The sequence below is a fragment of the Trachurus trachurus genome (genome assembly GCF_905171665.1).
Source record: "Trachurus trachurus genome assembly, chromosome: 3".
NCBI classification, from domain to species: domain Eukaryota; kingdom Metazoa; phylum Chordata; class Actinopteri; order Carangiformes; family Carangidae; genus Trachurus; species Trachurus trachurus.
The window spans coordinates 22,338,754-22,363,428 of NC_139893.1; the positions used below are offsets into that span (position 1 = coordinate 22,338,754).

Genomic DNA, 24,675 nt, shown 5'->3' on the forward strand with positions numbered 1-24,675 from the left:
TCCTCTCACATGAAATTACAGTAATTATGGAATAAACTGAAAATGTTTCATACTTTATTTTTGTCTGATTTCTTATGATAATGAGTGCTGTGCCACTGTGCTATGGAAAATATACAGTATACGAACAGAACGCAGTGGATACACTGATATGGGGTATATTTTCAGGCCATTATGGTATGAGCCTGTTTATGCAAAATGAGTATAACACTTACACGGGTTAATGCACAGCTTAAAAGGCTAGCATAAGGTGACCTGATGTGCTCTTTAGTCTATATAATTGAAAGCCTATTTTCAGTATCTCAAGAAAAAACCCCAAATGGGTGTATTCATGTTTTTCTAACATAGGTTTTGTTGTTTTTTCCTGCTACTTGCATGTCTCCCCCCTTAGGTAAACTCTGGAGTATTTAATATACACATGTTTTTCTGTATTGTATTAAAATTAGATTAAAGATGATACCTTCTTGCTACTTTGTGCAGCTTGACACAATATAATATGCACTGTAATGTTAGAGGCAGATAAAAGGCTTTTGGTCTATACAGTCTGGCACCTGTCACAATGTTCCTACCAAGGCCTGACATTCTCCATCCAGAGTTTCTGCCAGACTCAGGTAAGTGACAGAAAATATATTTTATCATAATTGCACAAAGGCATGCTCGTGCTTGTTCACACACGACAACACATAATAATGAAAACAAGCCGTTTGAGAGCTAAACACAATCAGAAAAAAAACAGAAAAGAAATCATACAGCCCTGAGCACCAAATGCTAAATTAGGTAAAATTAAATCAGCTGAAAAAGGCACTGAACCAAATCAAACTTGACATCTTCATCTGAAAAAATCTCACACAGATTTTTGACTGAAGTCGGGTAGAAGAGCTCTACCATCACTAGTAGCCCTGTTAATGTCTTAAAATCCAATCTGACTAATTTCTTGATATTAAAATGCACCTCTCCAAACAAGAGGTTTTGGCAGAGCAGAGGTGTGAGAAGTTTAAGGAGAAGAGGACAGAGCGAGGGCCATGGAACGAAACGAACTGGTGTGAGGGAAACTCCACTCTACGGCCTCCAGCCAGGACATCAGAGACTAATTGTTGGCAAATTAATGGCCACATGGTAGACTGGCTGCCACTGGCTCAGACTCACACAGTACACTAAAGTGAATCGCTCTGTGTGTGAGAGTGTGTGTCCTAACTACCCCCCCCCCCCCCCCCCCCCCCCCCCCCCACATACACACACACATGCCTGCCCACATCCTTCTTTCCTCTCCTCCCTCTACCCTCCTCTCTCCTCAGCAGCATTGATATCAGTCAACCCGTCAGTCTCCCTTCGACTGCTGGACTCCGTAACACACCACCGCGATCATGTTTCACACTTTCATCACTTCAACACCTCTCCCTTACCTGCCTTGCTCCCAGAAACTGCGCGACTCTGTTAAGTGTGTGCATGTGTGTACGTGTGGCAACATAAAGTCGTTGCCTGCCTGATGCAGCTCGCCAACACAGTCAGTATCCATTCATCTCTATGCCTGGCTGTGCTGCAGCTTTATAATCCATGGCTTATTAGAAAGAACGGCCTCATATGGAGATGGAAGAAGACTGTGATGACGGTCAAAGATCAGACCAGCCCACTTTGTTTAAGCTGTCAACAGTGAGTCTGTCACAACAGCCTGAGGCCGAGCCACACATTGCACACAGGAGATTTACGATGCAGTGTGAGAGTGGGCCAAAGCATGGCTGCTGCAAGACGACAGCACTTACCACTTCACAAACATTCACACATCACTAGCTAAAAGGGAACTAGCTTGTTTACAATGAGAGTGGTTAGTTAAAGGTTAGAGAAACAACACACCTACAGTATGCTGCCTGAGTTGCTGATACAATTGTCGATAAACAGGATGAGAAATATCTGGCATGTCCTAATAGCTGAATGTTATGACTCACAGCACTTGACTGCTGTGTTCATCGTCCATGCCAGGGGTCTTTGTTGCACGTTGTACTCCCCAAATAAAAACACTACAATCCAAAAATAAAAATGTGCTCCATGTTTCTTGAACCCTGAATGGTAATTATAGTTACAGTGCAACAAGTCTGATATGTGATCGTATCAGTAGTAACTCATAATTATTAATTCCAAGAAGCATTTCATACTTTTTTCTTTTGTGTGATTACATTCAAAGGTTAATTACAAAAAAAACACATGCACTGTGTAATACACTGTTGCCTATAAAGTTGGAATAAACACTGAACAAAAATATGAATCCCATTTTTCATGACCTGAACTCAAAGGTTTAAAACGTTTTCTACAGTATGTACACAAAATACCTATTTCTCTCAAATATTGTTTTTTGTTGCACAAATCTGTCTAGATCTGTGTTAGTGAGCGCTTCTCCTTTGCCAAGATTATCCATCCACCTCACAGGTGTCGGTGTGGCATATCAAGATATCAAGATAAGATGATTAGACAGCATGATTATTGCACAGGTGTGCATTAGGCTGGCCACAATAAAAGACCACTCTAAAATGTGCAGTTTTATCACACAGCACAATGCCACATGTCACAAGTTTTGAGGGAGTGTGCAATTGGCGTGCTGACTGCAGGAATGTCCACCAGAGCTGTTGCTCGTGAATTGAATGTTAATATTTCTACCATAAGCATCTCCAAAGGCGTTTCAGAGAATTTGGCAGTACATGCAATCAGACCACGTGTAACCACGCCAGCCCAGGACCTCCACATCCAGCATGTTCACCTCTAAGATCGTCTGAGACCCAGACAGCTGCTGCAACAATCGGTTTGCATAACCTAAGAATTTCTGCACAAACTGTCAGATAATGTATCAGGGAGGCTCATCTGCATGCTCGTCGTCCTCATCGGGGTCTCAACCTGACTGCAGTTCGTCGTTGTAACCGACTTGAGTGGGCAAATGCTCACATTCGATGGCGCCTGGCACTTTGGAGAGGTGTTCTCTTCACTGTATAGGGCAGATGGCAGACAGCGCGTATGGCGTCATGTGGGTGAGTGGTTTGCTGATGTCATTTGCTGGTGGTGGTGGGGGGGTTAGGGTTGAGTTAGGGTTACTGTGATGAGATTCTGAGGCCCTTTGTTGTGCCATTCATCCACGACCATCACCTCATGTTGCAGCATGATACTGCATGCCCGGGCCCATGTCTCAAGGATCTGTACACAATTCCTGGAAGCTGAAAACATCCCAGTTCTTGCATGGCCAGCATACAGTACTCACCGAACAGGTCACCCATTGAGCGTGTTTGGGATGCTCTGGATCGGCGACAGCATGTTCCAGTTCCTGCCAATATCCAGCAACTTCGCACAGCCATTGAAGAGGAGTGGGCCAACACTCCACAGGCCACAATCAACAACCTGATCAACTCTATGCGAAGGAGATGTGTTGCACTGCGTGAGGCAAATGGTGGACACACCAGATACTGACTGGTTTTCTGACCCTGCAATACAATACAGTAAAACTGCACATAAGCCCAAGGCACACCTGTGCAATACTCATGCTGTCTAATCAGCATCTTGATACCTGTGAGGTGGATGGATTTTCTCGGCAAAGGAAAAGTGCTCACTTAAGCCCTATTCGCACAGGATTAGTAGTACCTGGGGACGTCTGTGTTTCTTGCAGTGCATTTGCACGGGATAAGTGAAGTCTGTATTTTACTCACATTTACTGACATTAAGGCCCGGATATGACATCAAAGCTGTGCACATCGTAACATTTTTATTTTGTATTTATTTTTTGCACGTCCTAACATCCACTGCCGCCACATCCATGTGCTAAGCAGTCGTCATGGCAACTGTAAATAAAATGTCAAAGCAGCAACGTGACTTCGGAACAGTGTGCAGTTGGAAAACGGTTTATATTAGAAAAATATTCCTTACCGCATGCTGGTACGCATGTCATCCATCTAAATATCCTCCGAAATTTTGCTCTTATTATGGATCTGAGCTTGATGTTTCTTCGAATGTGTCTCCAGTACCAAGACAAGACTGTATTTGTATTTGAGGTATGAATGAATAATGGTTTCTGTATGCGTTTTGGGTATCGGGTTTCAATAGAAAAGCGCTATATAAATGTTATTATTATTAATATTGAGTATGGCCACCCCTGACAGAGATCACTGGGTTAAGACACCATGGCATACTGTCCACAAGCATTAATTGGTTTCACCTTGGTAACTATGTGTCACAAAAACAGTGGGCAACAGTGTATTTGCTGCGCTGTGTGGGAGCTGGTTTTTGGTGCCGTTTTATTAGCAGCTCTGTCTTCTTTTTAACACATTTGGGGAAAGTTGAGGAGCTTTGTCCTCATCCTCATTTTTTCTTGTTAAAATAAAAATGTGTCATTTTTGAAATATAACACCAGCATCCACATTAAAGCATAATACCTCTGTCTGTCTTGTCTGAGTGTGTAAGCTGGGAGGTGAAATAGGCTTATGCTACAGAGAAATAACAGACGCATCCATATATTTTTCCTCCCGGCTACTATACTTTGTGTTTTGAGTCATGTCATGTAAAGCCATCATGTATGTACCGGTAGATATTGAAGTGTTGGCTTGAAACATTACGAAGGTCAGCTGAAGTCGACGTTTTTAATCAACTCTTGGAGATACTGTTAGCTGTAATGGCTTGCTAATATTACCTTATTAGCTTCAACTGATACTATCTTCTGTCGTTTCAGCTGCCAAATTGATGGCTGCATGTTATAAAGGGATACATGTTTTCTTCTTTTTTGTCTATCTTTCATCTTTCTTTCAGAAATTAGGGAGTCATAGTTTCAAAAGTTACTAAGCATGCTGACTAGTAAGTCTGCTGACAAAATCAACAGGTAGAAAAACATCTACTGAAGGACAGGGCTGAGACAACAAGCGCAAACAGAGTTATTTCATGGTACTTTTTTCATTTCATGGCGAGAGAAGCACATCTGAAAACAAGAAATAGCAGTAACACAAACATTATTGTCAGACCAACAGGTTTCCACTCGCAGCTTTTATCAGAGTCAACCTCTGTGGATGTTGCTGCTCTCAGAGTGCCTCACAATGCAAGTGTATGGTCTGTAGGTAAAACAGGGCATCACCAAAGCATCATCTGAAGTATAAGAGAACAAAACCATGAGCCAGTATAAGTGGCTGCTGCCCTGCTTTCAAATGAGTATGGACACAGACCAGCCTGTGTGAGGAATTAAAGCATAGAGACTCAGCATCACCCCAACAAGCTCATAAAAAGCAGGTAGTGACTCCAGGTTGTTATTTTGAAACTCTTGGATTATGGGGTGTAATCCAAGTCAGGAGGGTGAATACTGTCCCCTCTCTCTCAACGGCCTGAGGAAAGCACAGAGTTACACGCGGGATGTTTAGCAAAGCTTTGTGCTAACTGCTGTTCATTGTCTCCATGATTACTGTTTTAACAGCCATAATGGACCATTTAGTGACGTGTTTGTCTGTGTGTGTGGGATTACACCAAACAACAAGCAGTTAAAAAACCAAGCCAAAAAAAGAAAAAACATATCAGTTTGAATTTGAAAATTTGTAACTCACCTAGTACCATTATGTCTGCAAAAGAGAAGATAGAGAAAGTCACACTATGTCAATAAATTGACATAAGGTATTAACCTTGGAATATTGACCATAGGGAGGAATTTGCCAGCTTTGTGGGTTTATTCCCCCCTCCCTGTGAACTCAGGATGAACTGCAGGCGAACAATCTACCTGACTGAACTGCGGATGAACCCTGGCTGTTATCCAGCCAACAGGGATCAGCTCCACAACCTGCAACCTGTGAAGCGAGATTTTAATAAGAACTAAAAGCTCCCACTAGAGCAGAACCTGATTCATACAACAGGTAGTGAAAACAAGAACTCCAGCTGGTTAAAATTGGCCCTCCTGTGGAAATCAGTGAGTAATGGGATATCCAGGTAATATAAGTGTTTTAGTAACCCCTTGTATAAATCACCTTTTACCCCGATGTACATTATATCTGACGCTGGGGACTAACTGGCAAGCAGAAATGCTCCCCTCACCTTCGTCAATGATGCCTGGTTCCATGAGGAAGTGACCATACACTGTCTTGGTGACCGTTCCCAGGGGGTTGCTGGCCTCCAGAGTGTAGTTGCCGTTGTTGATGTGTGTGGGGTTGTGGAAAGTCAGACAGCCCTCCAGATAGTCCTGGTAGAAGTCCATCTCAGTTCGGATGTAGTCGTTCTGGAGAATCTCCTTCTGCTTGTAGAACCAACGGAGCTTTGGGTGAGGGTAACCCCGAACCGTGAACTCAATGCAGGTGTGGAGGCGCTGCTCAGGCTCAGCCAGTCTCAGGATGACTGGAGGAACTGCAGTGAGAGATTGAAAGAAACGTTATAATTTAAAAGACACCGGAGCATGAATTTTAAAGTATTCAGAACATGAGGGAATGCAGGCGAGTCATTCTTTGACCACCTTCCTTTCCTCTATCATCTTAAAACCTTTTATTTGTCTCAATTTGAAGCTGAAGACCTTTATGTGTCTAGAAGGTTCCTTGGGCTACTAAAAACCTTTCCTAATTATCTGAATAATCTCAAAAAGGCTGCAGCTGACTAAACTGTGAGTTGATGACATTTGGGAGTTAGGTTTTTCGCTTTGGCGTGGCAATCAGTCTCTCACCGTTATGTATTGCAGCAGTGCACGGGACGGTGAGGAAAACAAACAGATAGGGACTCCTTTTGCTGGAAATAGACAGAGGAATCTCCTCTGCATAAACAAACGCAGAGAATCTCTTTCCTGACATGCAGCAAACACACCTCTGAATCCACAAAACCGCCAAGCTGAGAGGCAATTTATCACTTTAATAACATCAGATACATTTCATAAACAATTCATCCACTGATTTGTCTCTGCAATGAGTCACTCTTGCAGCTACATCATCAAAAGGAAATATTTGGCAGATGGTATTACCTGGCAGTCTCTCTCCTTCTCTCTCTGTCTGTTCTACATACCAGCCACCCCCCCATCCAAACCTACCCACCCACCTCCACAGTGCACACACACACACACACACACTCATGATACACCAGTGCTTTGTCTCTTGCTGGGTCTCAATGGAGCTGGCATTTTCTATAGGCATGTGTGAGAAATCCTATTTATATAACTAGATCAGAGATGTATTTGTGTGGTTATGTTGTCATTCAGACAGCCCTGCAGCTGTCCCGATGAATTCCCCACCTTTAGTTGCATGCAGTGTGCTGCTTAATGGTCATTTATTAATTAAAAATATAAAGTACTTGATGATTACAATCACTGAATGAGGGATTTGCATAGTCAGATTAATTTGTTTGGGAGCCCCGCGGCAACAAATCTGTTGTTGGGTGCCCACTATCTCCATCCGTTATCTGTGGATTGTATTTGTACCCTATCGCCTCCAAGTTCCCATTAGTGCAAGAACAATAAACAAAGCAGGCTATATGGAAGCTTTATTGTTTGCCTCCCACCAGTACTCCCATTCTCAGCCCAGGGTTTCTGTAGGTTAGTTTGTTTGAGGGATTTGATTAAACAGCTTTATCTTAGAAAATGTTCAATATCTGCACAGCCATGTTAGCAGTTCTGCCAGGCTGTAATTATGTTTAGTGCTTGGATCTTCATGTTTGCATCAACACTGCAACATGCTAATGGTGAACAAGTTGAGAGGCTCACGTTTGGAGGTGTGACATTTACCTTCTTAGTTTAACATTATAGGGGAGGATGATGGGAATGTTAAGTACTGTATCTGGTTCAAAATCCTGTAAAAAGTAGTGGCTAATGGACATGTTAGAAATTTGATCTGTTGATGGCACTGATATGAAAGTTGGTGTCTTTACCATTCATCCTGAAGAGGTTAGAAGTAGGACAGTCATGATTGTTCAGCCAAAGATAATCAGTCAGTTTTCATAATAAATATGTGATCTGTAGATTAGAATAAACACTTCTAGTCACAACTTATCAGCTGTGATTAATACCCGTCTACAGCTGGGAGAAGCGCTTTGTGCAGTGTAGTGTAGTTGTGTCTCCCACCTGGTTCACTGCAGCAGTACACTAATGCCCATCAAGATAAATATTTATCTCTAGAAAACACAAATGTGAACCCCATGCTGTCAAATAAGGAGTCAGTCTGTTTCCAACTCTTCTGGTAGTGTTTCACTGGATAACAAAGCTGAATACCGATTAACAGTTATTCTATTCTGGACTACAAGTGAACTGACACACCAACACTGTCCTACCACCACTATTGCTAAAAACACTATTCACAAGGCAGGGTCAAGATAAGGCTGTAAGATATAATGTCACAGACCCTGGATAACAACTTGTACTGCAGGGTTTATCCTATACTGTTTTGTGCAAAGTCCTGGAATTAAAATTAGCTGTTTAATCACATCTATTAACACACAGTGTAACTTTTCCGGCCCATGGGGCAGGTGTGATCCCTCTCAGCTTTCTGACATCAGAATTAAATTGACAACTTTTCTAAACAACAACCTGACATTCACATTCACACCCAATAGCCAGTTATAGAGGTGAGACAGTAAGCGAGGCTTGACCGTCTCTCTCAAGGTCTTTTTAAAAATTCTTCACACATCTAGTACATCTATCACTTTCATGTGTTAAAACAAGGGGCTGCACTTTGATTAACATCCAAGACAGACTGTCTGAAAATGTGAATGTTCATCCCCGCATTTAAGTGATTACTGTGTGTCCCTCATCTCTATGACAACCACTTTGTCTTTCAGTATGGATGATTGGATTTTATATAAACACTAGATTTACTGTAATTGGACGACAGGTGGTTCGAACCTGCTTGTCTCTATCATAACAATGGTTGCAAATGCTGAAATTGTGTTTTATCATTAGCAGACAGTAATAGACCATGATTGAGTACTTTAAAATGATGTTAGATAAAGTGATTTCAAACATTAGCTACCTTTACGCATACCTGTCATCAACTGTGTGAAAATGGATGCTTATGTTTTCAAAGCAAATAATCAAGCAGTAAGGACATGAATAAACTTGAAAGCTGTCATTTCATAAATTGCTTTGGTGATATTGTTTCTGCCAGACAATAGTAACAATAAAGTCATTCAACTGAACTAAAGGCTAAGGCATGTGTATGTGTGGACATGTTGGTGTGGAGGCGTGTGCAGAGCTATGATTTTGAAAGGAAAAAAGAGAAAGGATAGAGTTGAGGGAGAAGAAAGAAGGGGGAGGGAGGAAGAAGTGAAGGCGGTATATACTGTAGCTCTGCAGCCTGAAGACAGACAGAGTGAAAAAAAAAGAGGAAAAACAAAAATTCTCCCATTGATGGACAGTTAGGGACCGATCCATTTTCCCCTTAGCAAGGCTGTCAGCCCAGTCTCAGTCAATACAATGCAAGTCATTACAGCGCTCCATACTGGTCTATAACAACATGGTGTCCTCGTGGAGCTCATACAGATGACAAGCTTTGATAACTACATGCCTTTGATCAGTGAGAACACTGAATACATGTGCAATGTTATCTAGTGGTAACACTGGTGGCATATTTCAAATACCATGTTCCAGCCAGACTACAGATAGGCCATTATGGCTGCCGGTGACAGGGGAAGCAACAGCTTCATGAGACATGTATTGTCACGTATTCCCTCTGGGCTGGGCCACTTTGTGATTAAGACTTTAACCTACAAAGCAGCACACTTACATCCAGAGTCTCAGGAGGGGATTCCAGTCATCTAATTTCCTCTTTAATTAGCATTAATGCCTTGCTCAGTGCTACTCAAGGAACAGAACTACTAACCCAAGTGTTAGAACCATGTTCCTAAGGCAGAGCAACTCTGCCTATAGGAGTAATAGAAAACAAAACAAAACATGGCAACGTATGTGAGTCCTCGATGCTGTAGAGCTGCTATTGTTCGACGAAGCAGTAGAACAATGGGTCTGCAAAATTTGCATTGTGGCTAATTACAGTTTCACTAAAATAGGGAACTCATCTTTGAATGCAGCAAATGTTACTTGACGGCTGGTAATTTTTCTGTCAATCAGATTACTCCCTAATCAGAGCAGCAGTTTAAGCTATTTTCTGACATTTCCAGAGACAATAGGCTGCACAGGGGAGGAAATGTAATTACCATCAGAGCATGTGGTGAAAAATTAATAAGTCAATTTGCAGCACCAGCAGAGTGTCAACAGGAAAAAAAAGTGCCTGGAGATGTACACCCATAGAGTGTCCATGTGGAGGAAGCCCTGAAGACTAGATGTTGCAATGTCTATCTGTCATTCTAGCATGGTCCTTAGCAGCCCTGCTCCAGTTGTGGAGTGTCTGAATTGGTGACAAATCTTCCCTGTCCTGTAGTTTGATACATTGCAAACAGCCACAATAGATTGTGTTCTACAGCAGCAAGCTTGCTACAAAGAGAAAAATGTCAACTACCTTTGATAAATATCGGCTTTGAATACAGTCTGTCCCAAATCTGACCCGGGCCAATCCATTGGGTAGAGTTATGTAAGAGCTGATGCTGTAATTCATGGTCTCGATACCTAAGATGCTTACCAAATCATTGCTTTATCATTGCCGAGGGTTATATATTTTTTCCTTTTCTCTTTCCGATCAAGGCTGGGCTTTGATGTGGGCTGCAGGGTATATTCTTGCTAATTGGCTGCATCAATTTCACTTGGTTTGTAACTGTGCAACACCTCATTGCATTCTAAATGTACCTGCATAATTTGGCTGCTCTGCTTGATAAAGGAGATTTTTTTCCTGTCGTAAATTATTCTCTTAGACTGTCAGTGTCATTAATACAAGATATATTTCAGTCTTCAACATATGTCTATCAAAGCATCCAGGAAAGCCACCCTATGCAAAATGAATTCACCAAATGCTCTTGAAATCATAATATATGATCTCTCTCTCCTTCATGGAGAACTGAAAGATCATGGAGATTTTTTACTGTCTGCCTGCCAGTCAGCGGCAAACATTCACGTTGTGACTGACACGAATCATGCTACAACACTAAAGAAGAAACAGAAAACATCAGAAAACCATATAAACCAAGTCTAATGTAAATATTTCAGACTGCTCTGTGGTGTTGGGTCAGTCTCAATTTTGCTCTAATGTAAGTCAGACTGACCAATGAAGACTGACTGACACCTTACCCTCAGGCTAACTTAGGCCCAGAACCAATGTTACCATGGTAACAATCAATGAGACTTGTGCTGCCCAGTAGCACCCAGCAACAAAAAACAGGAAAACACGACTCATAATTTATGTTTTGCAAACATTGTTGCAGAGAGAGAGCAATGCGACAGGAAAGAATATTTTTTGCTGAGGTAAGCTAAGCAGTTGCGTGTATTTCTTCAGTTGGCCATTTTTTATGATTAAAAAAAAAAAAGTCTTAATTTGCCCAGAATTCATTGTACCACAGTCCAGCATTAGACAGTCAACTACAGTCAGAGTCTTTGTTCCAAAAACAATGGGATGAGAGTGGTAAGAGGGAAGAACAACTGTAGTTATGTGCCCTTAACAGTGAAAATACTGTATTTGAATTCAATCTTAATTAATCCTTATAATATACTTTGTTAATTACGTTACTACATTTCGTTTATTCTTTCTGCTTTCTTGTTTCCTTCTGTTCCTTCATTCACTAATGCAAATAAAGGCTATAGGGATGTTAATCTAAAGGATAATTAGCTGGCATGGACTATTGTGACTGTTAGGTCTACACACTATGGCCATCAAATTCACACACAGCAGAACTGTGTTTAAGCCCAGCCTGTCTCAGCTCTGAAGAAATAGTTGCAGTGGCATTAGCTCATTGATATACGACTCACAAAACAATTGACTGACAGATGACTGACAATGAAGCTGTCAAGTGTGCGAATGTCACTTCAGCACTGATGTCTAAGGCCAATATCAAATTGGCCTGTCCTTCTCGGTGTAATGGTTATTTAATGGCGACACCTGACTCGAGGTTTGCAAGATTTAACTAAACCACGGTCAACCCCAGATAAGTTGATGGCCTCTAATGTGGATAAGCTACTGCCTCAGCGGTTAGCCACAAGATTTCATTTCAAGCAATCACTTCACCAGAAGGGCTCACTGATTAATGTCTTCAACAACAGAGCAGCATAATTTTACATTTTAAGTCTTCAAATGAATTCTTAGCATCCAAAAAAAGTCCCCAAAGGAATTGTTGAGAATTGTTAATGGACAGAATATGCTACATTGAACCCTGGAATAACCTTTATTGACCTTGCACTTAATTCTGAGCACTAAATATAAAACTAACATCAGTAGGATATTAGTAGCATGGCTGTAGGTGAGGCAAGTACTAGTAAAAGTCCCATCCACATTGAAATATCTAACTCACCATATGGGTTGCCATGAATTATTCCCTTCTCAAACTGTCCCAACCAAGGGCCGGATTTACTAAAGGTTTGCGTGTATTAAAACGTGTGCAAACGTGATTGCACGCGCAAACACACGTGGAACCTGATCTACTAACCGGACGCACCGAGGATTGGGTCTCTCAAATGGGCAAAATAGCACGTGCAATCCATTTAGCGTGTTTGCCTTGATGAATATGTAAATATTGGCGTTTCAGCCAGAACGTGCAAAATACTGGGAGGAGTAGATGCAAATCGATTTATTTAGCGAGGGCAATGTGATTTACCAAACCAGGAAGAGATTGCGGTGGCTGTTTTTGCGTCTTTATTTACCACGTCTGAAAACCATGTACTAACTGATACAACTTTGCCAAAACTTATGCGTTTATTGGTTTGATACCTGTCAGAGCCCCGTGATCTTACATCTCTGCATTTCCTCACGTCTGAGTAATTCTGTAACAGTTTTTCAGCCGTGTTAAAAGTCTTTTACGCGCCGTTACGCACAGCACACGTCTGTCCTGCAATGCGCTCCTCTCCTCTCCTCTCCTCCCTCTCCAGTACCTGGCTGCTCAGCTCCGTCTCTCAGTCCCGGTCCCGGACTGAGAGACGTCACCGCTGCCTTCACCCATCTTTGATCGCTCTGGTCAGTGGTCAGAGCGTTTAGATGCGTGTGTCCCACCTGAGCTCTCTATTAATCCACTGGATCATGCGCGGCATACACACACACGTTATAGGTGTGTGATTGTCGCTGCAGCTGCTGCCTGTCCGTCACTATATGACGAGTTGGGCCCTGTAGCGATTTGTGTTTATTTATCTAAACAGAGCGCGAGAGAGATGAACACACATGCTGTCATTGTATGCATCGGATCAAATGTCATTCTGTCCCTTCGTCCGTCCAGCTCTCTGTCCACTCTCTCCATGGCGGAAACGATTACCACACGCAAAACCCTCATTTACATATTGCGGTTTGCACGTGTTTTCATTTAGCGGGTTACTCTTAGTAGATCAGCTGTTTTGCGTGCACTAACCAAACACGCAATATTTTAGCGGGCGCAAACAATATAGCGCCCGCTATCTGGGATCTTAGTAAATCCGGCCCCAAGTGCCATCTTCAGTTCAAAATCTGAATCTATCCAGTGTTTTGGTGTACAGCCTACAGTACTGTAAGCTGATGACGCAGAAGTTAAGTGTTTAGCTCAAAGCACTACTGCGCCTTCACACAGCCTCGTCCTGGCATTAAAAGTAATAGTGTTAAATACTGAGGTTATAAAATGTCACAGTCCATTCCCATACGAAAATATTCTAATGACCTTATTAATGCGATCTATTTAAATACACCTTCTTTGAAGTGTAGCATTTGACCAACAGGTATAAAAAGCATATCCAATATTCTACCATGTTGTCAAGCAAACCATTTTTTATTTATTTTTTGTCTGGTCAAATTGACCTTTATGATACAGTATTAAACATAAACAGCTTTGCTAATTAGGAGATTCCTTAAACCAATTAGTCAAAATTAGCAAATACTGTATTTTATGTAAACACACTCACATCCCATAATACTGGCAGCATTATTATGAACTCTGAATCTTGAATCCAGTTTGTCTCATTTTATTTGAATAATATTTCCTTATTTATATGTAAATTTAAGCTGCTAATGAAGGAGAGCCTCTAGTGTGCTTTTTGAAATGTCTGTCTCTGGTTATGAGTAAACATATCGCTATAGGCAATAGGCACAAAGCACATCTGAACTCTAACAACACTCGAGTCACATCTCAAAACACACCTGTTCTGACTGGCCCACCCCCCCTAACATATTGTAATTTCATTATTGTTGTTCACTGTTGCTGTATTGTTTTATTGTTCTTTATTATTACTGATGTTTTGTTATTGTTTTATTGTTTTATTGTTTTACTATTTGTATTTAATTGTTTTATTGTAAGGCAACATTGAGAGTCCTGAAAGGCGCCTATAAATACAATGCATTATTATTATGGGTGTTTTAGCCCCCCTCACCTCTACAGTGACTGGCCAGAGTTTAATAGAACAATGCACTCACACTGCACGTTGAGCTGGATGGAGGAGTTAGTCATCCCGACCACATTTTCCGCAATGCACGTCAGCTGGAAGTTGTTGTCATCTCGGCTGATGTTGAAAAGAGTCAGGTTGATAGAGTGTATATTTGGCAAGTACACATTGGACTATGGGTAGAGAATGAAAACAGAGAGAGAGAGAGAGAGAGAGAGAGAGAGAATGATGTTTAGGTATGTGAAGGATATACTTTGCACCACAAACAATTATATCACAGGGTTTAAATATTTAATTACTGAATTACAAGTTAAATACAAGTTAATTATTCATTTGTTAAATTCGCAGAGGGAAGGGAAGACGCAGAATACAGTGAGAACATAGGCTACACACTCCTCCGTCCATAGGGCAGGAAAGGCAGCAGGAATGTAAACTGTGATATGTTGTAAACTGATTCAGACTGACACCTTTAGGAAGCCAAAAACAATGCATTTGCCTTCAGTTGGCCAGGCTCCCCAACACTTCACTCATCTCAATGTGCACAGTATCCGTCTACTCGAAATCATTCAGCCTGAGGCCGAGGTAACTTTCATCTGTAAAGTCACTGCAAGCATTAAAGACACAGATGCCAAACACAGCCACATGGCAATTTCAGAAACTGCTGTTCTCCTCTTCTTTCTGTTTATCTCTGCTCTTGTTATTGCTGTGACGTCCCCGGGGCCTGACCCGGGGAGTGAGATTAGTGTCTTAGCTGGCTCAGTGTAGGTTCAACCCATGCCTCTCACTCTCACAAAACCGGCCTATTTTGAAAAGGGGCAGGTCACCATGGTAACCTATGCAGCAAAGCTACTCGGCAAATCGCTTTGTTTGTATGCAAATTGTGATTTAGCCTAACAATTGTTAATTATTTTCATATTCTTTTAATTCTTTAAAGCTTAGATTAGATGTGGAGACTATGTCATAGCAACATGTCCCAAACTGGCAAAAATAATAGTAAATTCACAGTCAGTGTTGATGAATGACTCTATTGAGTCTATTGACCATTATTCGTATTATTATCGAGATTTGTTCTGCATCGCCCATATGTGAGCACATCTTTTTGATACAAATGGAGGGTTTACATAAAGGCATGATGACTAAATGTTTATATAATCATGATTAATTATGAGAATTCAGGTAATTTCACTTTAATTTATCATTAGAACATTGAAACATATTTGAATACTTAAACTTGAAATTATGAATATAGCAAAACCTTGTTTATTACAGCACTGACAACTATTGGTTTAGGTAGCTGAACACGATTGTAAGGGCAGGGTTGTGTTTGTGTGTCTGACCAGGTGTGTGTTGATGGAGTGCAGGCCGCTGACTGTCCAGTCCACTTCAGGAAGGGGCGCTCCAGATCCGTTGCAGCTCACTGTCACATTGTCGCCTTCCATCACCAACACACTGCTGTGGCTCACACTGATCTCTGGTAAGTCTGAAAACACACACGCAAACACATACACGGTGTATGTTCATATTAATAAACGCCTGCCACTGCTTGTGTCTACATATTTTCACACTAAATCAATTAATCACTTTTCATTACTGCAATAAAATTGGTACAAAGGAACCAGTGGGAGAGACAGACACACACACACGCTGCAAACACACACACACACACACACACACACACACACACACACACACACACACACACACACACACACATTAGATGTCACAGGGATGAGTCACCAACAGGAGATAATACTGCAGTCTACAGCCTCTGTCAGAATTAACACATGGCTCCTCACATCAGATTCACCCACTGAACTCTGTCACACCTCCTCCTCTTTCCGCCTCAATTCCTCTCTCTGCTCCTCCCCTCTTCCTTCTATTTCACCTTTAACCCTTTCCGTCTTCCTCCTGTTTTTCCCGTCTCCATCTGTCAGCTGTTCCCGGCTACACCTTTCACTCCCCCCCCCCCCCTCTCCTTCTCTCCACCCCTTCCCTTCCACTCTGTTTCCTCTTCCTTTACTGTATTCTCTTCCTCTTCTTTAAAACCCACATCACATCCTCATCCCCCTCCCCCTCCTCTTACCACAACTGGGGATGTACATGTTGTGCAGTCTTATTTTGGAGGCTCCGTTCCTGCAGTAGAGATGCTGTGTGTGGAGTCCAGCTTCTCCTCTCTGCTGCCATAGCTGGATCCAGCGGATATCACAACCACACTCGAACACCACACTATCCAGACGCCTTAAAACACAAGAGAGAAATAACAGAGTCAAGAGCAATAACAACAACAACAACAACAATCAGACTGTGCAGCAAGATGTTAAAAAACACAAACAGCGCAGGCAGTGACACTGTTACTTTCATATATACGGTACATAAACATCCTCAACAACAACAACACTGAAAACAGCAGCAGCCTAATGAAGGAAACAACCATTATATCAGTCGAGGGCATATAAGTAACACCAACACAATTAAGAGGCTCCTGCATTGGTGTAACTTTGCACTCCTTTGACCTCTGTGCAGCTCCCTCTGGAGCCACAAAAAGACATAATCTAATATGTTTCATTTGGAACTCTCAAGACATGTAAACAGACTTACCCTCCATATTCACAGAGTCAACAGGCTTTTAATACTATTAAATACTTGAATACTTAGATCTGACTGATTCCTGAGAGTTCTTGTCAATACATGTTTCAGTGTCTCCTGCCAAGGTCTGGAAGGTTTCTACCCAACACATAATGAGACACTTCATGAAATGAACACCTAGAGTTTGCCATTCAAACGCCTTTGTTACAGTACAACAACTCTATTCCCTTTTAGTTTATTTCAGTTACGACTCACGAATGGCAGTATGCCTCTCAGCTGTTTGGTAAAAATATTTTTTTTGAGCAACGCAAGCATCATCATCCAATCATTGTCCTCAGCTGAGCTCCACAATACGCTGAAAATTGTCTCCATAATTGTAACTACACATAATAAAACTTGTAATAACTGAGATAAAACTCTAAAAATCTTATTCATACTATACATGTTCTTCATTTTCTGCTTCAAACATAGATAATGCTTCTGAGAGGACTTATTGATAGGTCCCTAACAGCATAAGACAAAGAATTGTGGCACACACTGAGATGGAAAAACATTGTGCAATTTAAAATCAAACCCCATGGAGGGAAACACAGGAATGGCACAAAAGAGTGATGCTTTTCCAGGAAAACCTTCCTCTCTGGTTGTAAAATGAACTTCAGTCAGCTGCTTCCTCCAAGCTGTTAATGCGGTCGACCCTCTTCATTAGCAACAGACACATAGGAGGCATCTGACAACACTTTCAAACTAATTAGCAACGTTCCTGTACAGCATCAGTAACGACAATATTATTAACACTGTCTTCACAAAAATCTGCAATTCAATGGCAGTGACTCCCTATGTTGAACGTTGTATAACCTGTATGACGGTCACCATGGATGTGTGTTTTATAATAGTTTTGTAATAATTAAATCCATTCAAATCAACATACGGGGGGGAAATGAACGCCTGTACTGTGGCATTCAAATGTGAGGAGGTCAGAGGCCAAAGCAGCGCTCAGGCTATCAGTCTCAGGCTATATTAGCAGCAGGAAGGTATCATTAGGCCTCTCTGTGCATACATTTCCTTCTCACAGTAGTGTGCACCACAGAGTCACATTATTCAATGTGGTACGCCACCTCTGCATTTTGCATATGTCCAATTTGGAGGCTGTGATTGACCAATTTTGTTAAGATGAATGCCTGTCCAAATGTCCTTGACAGAGGTCAATAAGATATTGCAGACAGCATGAATAATGTATGGGGCACGTCCACTGTGCTGTATGAAGTAATGAGAATAGATTCCCGCAGGTGGATCGCACTTATTATCAGGTGCTCTCTGGATCTGATACTGTAGTTAGAGCAGGGCCTGTTCCATTCACTACATGACAGCTTACTCACTGAGCTAACTCACACTGCTACAAGGAAAGGACAAAACAGCATACTGATCCATTATAAAATCATTTCTTCTTTAATTACTGCAGAAAACCTGTTTGTTTTAGTTATGATGATCCACAATTATTCTATGCAGATACGTGCTCATTGTTGTACAGTTGTCAGTGGTTGTACAATTTCTTAGCTCTTATACCTCCACCCACCCAAGTATCAAAATCAAAATCTTTAACTTACAAACAAAATAAATCCATTTTCCCTTCTAGTGAAATTCAATGTTCTGCTTTCATTTCCTCTGGTTCAGAAAAATTGCACCGTTCAGCTAATTTTTAAATGGTGTAATGATTTCTTTAACTACTTTGTGCATTATCATTTATATAAAACTCTGTGTGAGCTTTATGTGTACTAAGTTTGTTTCTCAAGCTTTTTAATCATCCCTGGGAAAACTGCAGGAGTGTCTTGTCTTATTTTAAAAGAGACTTGGCGTTCAAGGACAGAATGTAAAAACTAGATACTGGCTCTGAGTCAGTATCTCCGTCTGTTAGACAGAACAAATATAGCAGGTTTGAGGGGTATAAATACCTTGAAACAGATGCAGCGAGGAGATTGAATGCTGCAGACAGGACGAGACACATGTTGTCGTATATTGTGACATCTTTACTTCTATTGGACGACAGAATCTAATCCAAGTGACATCAACTCTTTACTTGAACTTTAAGGTGGACTGTTTTTATCAGTGTATTGAGCCAGGAAAAACAACCAGCTAGGGTAAAATGTAAAAGGGAACAAATTCATTGTGTGTTGCACTGTTGCACCAATATGTGTTATAGCAACACAACCATTTTTCCTTTTTAATGAAAATCATTTGATTTTCCGATTTGCTGGTTTAACTGAAGTTGTAGCATTGCAGTGGAGCAGAAAGTGTACCTTTTCCCTCTCAACTGAATTGTAGTGGGAGTAAAAAATAGCAAGAAATGGAAATACAAGTACCTGAAAATTGTAGTCTATTGTACTCTAAATGTACTTTCCACAACCTCTAATTCAATTACTTGGGTTTCAGCAAGCATGGATTTTAATATTGTTCAGTTTTTATAATGGCCATCAAATGACAAGCCAACAGTGGAAATGAAAGGGTATGCTATTAGCTGGATACTTAAACTGTCGCTTAAGGCTAAAGTTAGAAAATAGCAATCATATGTGTCCTTACAAGTTAGATGGATATATAAATTTAACATGAATGTTTAGAGAAAATTGAAACTTCACTGAACATGGCACAGGGGAGCTCACTCCAGAGGCAGGTTGTTCCCTACATGCCTGTGTGGAGAAGGGTTTCACTGTTTAAGGTTTTCATTTAATGCTGAGCAAGTTAAACCACAAGGGATTAAAGCTCACCAGAGGAGGCAGCTCTGGCTTTCTCCCATTTGTATTGTAATTATGGTAATTGTTAAGAGGCACAACCTCCATACATTACTCAGTGTTCCTATGGGCAGAGCTCATCAGGGGCAACATGCTGCCGTATTGATACAGACAAAAGTTGAAAAAGAAAAAGAAGAAGAGGAGATTGCACTTGAACAAGAGAGCTGCAACCCTGTGTTTCAAAGCCCAGTCTGTATGGCACAATAACATAATGATTTTAAAGCTCTACCATCTACACAAGGCGTAAGAGAAAAAAAAAGTACAGCAAACTGACAGCTGGAAGTTGATAAATGTCTGGAGGAGAGCAGATTAGACTTAAAAAAAAAAAAAGAACAAAAGTAAACAGCAGTGTGACCCTAGATACGGAGAGCTAACAGCGTGATGTTTCCTTGAAGCTGGCTAACGATCCACCCCACTACTCCAGAGGAGAGGTAATGATCACCACCGGAGGCTGTTTTTCTGGGAAATGTACACACAGGTGCTTTGGCTCAGGAGACATGGATCACAGGCAACGATAAGCTACTGTATATACGGCATTGTTGCTGGCACGCTTTGATCTCAGCTTGAATGCACTGCTTCCTCTACTTATACCGTTGTCAGGAATTATTTTCGGTTTTTAAATCCTGTGTGTTTAATAAATCGCCTTATTTGGCTTTTTTTTTTTTTGCATTGATCTTGGGTGTGACTGCGGGTTGTATTCCCTGTGATGCCTGGCTTTGTGGTAATTCATCAGAAACGAGGAGTTGCTCTAGTTGCTTTGCTTGTCACGTCACCTCTGCAACAATCCAGTGCCTCCAGATGTTAGTGCATATTAATGAGAGAAAATGGGAATCTTCCAATCATTATTTTGAATTTTGAGTGGCATATCTGCCGCCATTATTATTATGCTCTCCGTCTATTTTTGTTTCCATCTTATGGCTGCTGTGCACCTCCCATAGATCACTTGTCAATCAAACAGTGTGGCCAGTGCTCTCATTATATTGAAGATACTGTGGTTGTCGCGTCCTTAGATGCTCTTCCAGAGTCTTGAATCAGCTGATTGACTGATTGTCAGGTTGAATAATGAGAAGCAGACATGAACTGGTCTCATTTTATCCTGCTTGGGCTGCTACTGTACAACACTGCTGCACCCGGTGCTCTGTTGCTGTCACGAACAAAGTACGCTCACTTTTCATCATCGGCAGGAGTTGAGAGATTAGAACGTTAAGAAAGAATATTATAAATCAATCAGGGGGAATAAGTGCAGGAAAAAAACCGAGAGTTGACTCAACCAATGTCAAATTCAATTCTCTTCTCGCCACCGAGAGCTTTTACAACATAAGCCTTTTCCTCTGATCCTGCTAAATTTGCTAAATAGTTGCTTTTACCACACTGCATAAACTCTGTATCATTGCTTTACCACACTCCTGGTTGCTGCTGGACTGCTTCCATCATTGTCACGCTCTATCTTCTGCTTATGTCATGAATAAAGTGGCACACTGTGAATAAATAAATCACCATTTTGTCCCATCATTGCTTTTCTGTAAGGTTGCAGCCACTGGGCCAGTTACTGTCCCGGCAGCCTCACTCACTGGCTGACTCTTTTTCCTTTTTAACCACTACGGCATAATTTGTCTGAGGAGCCAGACCTGACTTTGGCTTATCGACAACACCACCTGTGCTGCAATCATGTAGAGGAGTGGGGGCACCATAGTCAGGTCAGGGAAGGCTCCAGGTAGCAAAAAATGACAAAGTGAGCAGTAGCTTAAGGCGAATTCCTCTTCAAAGACTGAAGCAGGGGCTCTTCAGATACGTTGGCAGTTATTTTTAGCAGACAGGTGCTTCGAAAGATGCTTTATCTATGTATTCATAGTGTATTCAGGATGGATGATGAAGTGATATTTGTCCTATCTACAGTACAGTATCTCTGGACTGATGTATAGCATATCAGTGCTATTCTTTATAATGATCGAATCATGTCATTTTAGTGTATATTGTGTCATGCATTTAGAATCATTTTCACAAAAACTGAAAGTACTAACTACATCATCTAGCTGAGATAGAACAGCTTCCCATGTCCAATGGTCCATTGTGGATGGTGAACCATTGTGTGATTGCACCAATACAGAAATGTAATACAACATACAATTTATATGATTACATTTTGTATAACATGTCAGCATATACAGTACGTTGGCAGTACAGGTCTATTAAAACATACATACATTCTGGATGGATGTGGATTCTAGATTAAATGTTTTTTCGTGTGCATTTGTTCATTTTAAACATGTATCTAGACTATATACAGTATATACAGTAACAGGTGAGAGGAATAGCAGACAAAAAGCTATTGGAGCACTGGGTATCAGAGGAGTTAAGAACTTTGTGTTGGTGACCAAGACAGAGCTAAAAGGACTCTCATCATGTCATATGAAACATGGTACCAAATACATACTACGTGTTACTCGATGCCTTTTACTAGTTGACAGCAATTGCATCTCCTGATCATGTCAATGTTGTGCCCTCAGTATTGAGGAAAAATCCTGCTCTTACTGACTGCTGACTGGTTATTTTACAACAGATCCAATACAGATGGAAGGTACACACTGTTTATCTTTGTCTGCCTTCACTTCCACTGTTATTCTCCAAAGGCATCTGACTCAGCAAAATCATGTCGACACACATCCAGCCCCTGGAGCTGCCCAGTGCAGCCACAGCCTTCTAACCAAACTTGCAGTTAAGTAATGGACAAAGTGCCTAAATCCAAGGCACTTTGATACTCAGGGCTCTAGTTACATGCCAGTTCAAATCTGGCGGAGGCACAGACACAGTCAGGTGCAAGTCGGAAGTGCTTGGTAATTTCATGGCTTCAATCAAAGCTTGCTTGAGTAGAAGAGTGTGACGTTCACCAGTGGATGTTACACTCCTGGAGAGAAAGTGAACCTTGGGTATCCACTTTTTTGTTCCATTACTGTTTGCCTGTTTTGTTTTGTTTTTCCCCCTCAATTTGGACGACAACCTTGTCACAACCGGTGACGATCGAAGACAGGCCCTTTATTTACCTTAGTGGCCTTTTATCTAGGCGAGGCTTATGTTAGACATAGGTTTATTTCTTATTTATCATGTCAAATCCTCTTCAATATTCACTTGTTGTCCTCATTAATTCGGTATAATCCGATTTCCACAGCACTGATTCATCAGTAGGCAAGATTCATCTCAGGCGTTCACTTGAATTGTTTCCACTAATGACGTTAAGATACCATGAATGAAATGCAACCCAACACTCTCAGCGTTTTTCAGCCTTTCTGTCATAAGCTGGCTTTGACGTCACAAACACATTAGGCTGGCTTCAGTGTGGATGATATCTTAACACCAGTCAGACCAATGGCAAATTAGTTGGAATGAATGGAAATGTACATTATACTGACTTTGCCATTTGACTTTATTGTAGGCGGGTCCCTTACTTTTTTTTATTTTATTTGCTCATGCTGACAACATCCCTGGTCCCTACTTTATAAATCTGTTTGCCATTATGTTGTAACACAAAGTGTTGGCTCTGTAGTCTTTACCTGAGCCCTGAACATTTACTCTAAATACCTTTTTTCGTTGGATAATCTGCTCATGTTTGGCAAGTGAAATGAGCTGATATAGTGAGCTGTCATGTGCCCTGTAAACTATTGTTTTCTTCTGCACAGTATCTGAAGTACTTTGCTTATTCTACACATACACATTTGATCTCTTGTCCCTATCTTGAATACATGCTCATTGTTTCTTTGTATTTACATGGAGATACAGTCTTGACAGACTGACTTCAACCACAGTTCAGCTTGAAAGTCCTATATATTTTACACTTTGCTGGTGTATTATCCAAGGTTTTATGAGAAGATACAGTTTTTGATCACTCACTCTTCCCTCTAATATGTTGGTTAGCCAAAGAAAGAAGCATCTGAGCTTCTCTTCCGACTGTTTGACTGCTCTGACTGAGAAAAAATATAGTAGATTTCAATTAAACACTCCGAGAAACTGTAACGCTAGTCCTGGTGGGCATGGCTGAGGGTAGTTTTTTTCTGACAAAATTACAGAAGCACTGACAGCTCATTTTAAGGCAGAAGTAAGCGGAATGTTTGCGTTAATATAAGTCTTAAATAGTTATATCTTCCGACAGCAATCATTTATATAGAGTGTTTGGTCTGAAACACGGGTCTGTCAGTCACTCTGCTCTGCTATAAGCAGAGGAGAAAACTTTCCTTGTATCCTACAACCTTTATCCAATGAGGAGAGAGAACGGCATAAAGGGGCGGTCCTCTCTGTGTGTGCAGCCAAGGGATGCGCGTGAATGTGGTGACGTAGGGACGAGGACCAATAGATCCATGACGAGGGCGGGGACTGCTAACTCCATCGGCTGACAAGAAGTTAGCCAAAACGACCGGATCGCTTACTTCTGCTTTAAGGCTCAGCTTCCAAATACAGTCTGTGTCATTTTGACTGCGGATTGCGCATTTGATACCTTCACAATAAAAAACACTGACTTACTTTGTGTCTACACATATGGAAACCTCTGTTTTAAAGATGGAACGTCTTTGGTGTGTTATTTAACTGGGTGTTGGGTCGGACTTCCAAAGATAGATTTTTCTGGGCAGTGGTCATCCAAGTGTCTCCACCCACTCCATTATTATAGTTTTTACATGTATACTGTAAGCCTTTATACTTGACAGGTGAAGGTTTCATTTACACCCATGGATTCTGCTCAGCAGTCTGTGTTTGAGCCTGTGACCTCTTTAAGGCCATTGCTGCTCCAAGTCTCAGTCTGGTCTTTTCCACCATTTTGAATAGGAACTCTCTTTTCCTTCTCATAAGTCAGTCTTTGATGATTCTGAAGAGTCAGTCTGAATGTATTTCAGGGAGACTTTGCCCTGAGTGCAATTGGAG

The 24,675-nt window shown here is 41.3% G+C and overlaps 1 protein-coding gene across 1 annotated transcript in view; it reads right to left on the reverse strand.

The window, feature by feature from the left end:
* The window catches only part of ntrk3b (neurotrophic tyrosine kinase, receptor, type 3b), a gene marked incomplete at both ends in the record, with an annotated part of 175,015 nt that overhangs the window by 77,687 nt on the left and 72,653 nt on the right, over window positions 1-24,675 (reverse strand). Inside the window, 4 exons of the mRNA XM_083969282.1 lie at window positions 6,034-6,339; window positions 14,430-14,571; window positions 15,736-15,878; window positions 16,482-16,636. Coding sequence (XP_083825408.1) covers window positions 6,034-6,339; window positions 14,430-14,571; window positions 15,736-15,878; window positions 16,482-16,636 — 746 coding nt within the window. The remainder of the gene's footprint in view (window positions 1-6,033; window positions 6,340-14,429; window positions 14,572-15,735; window positions 15,879-16,481; window positions 16,637-24,675) is intronic.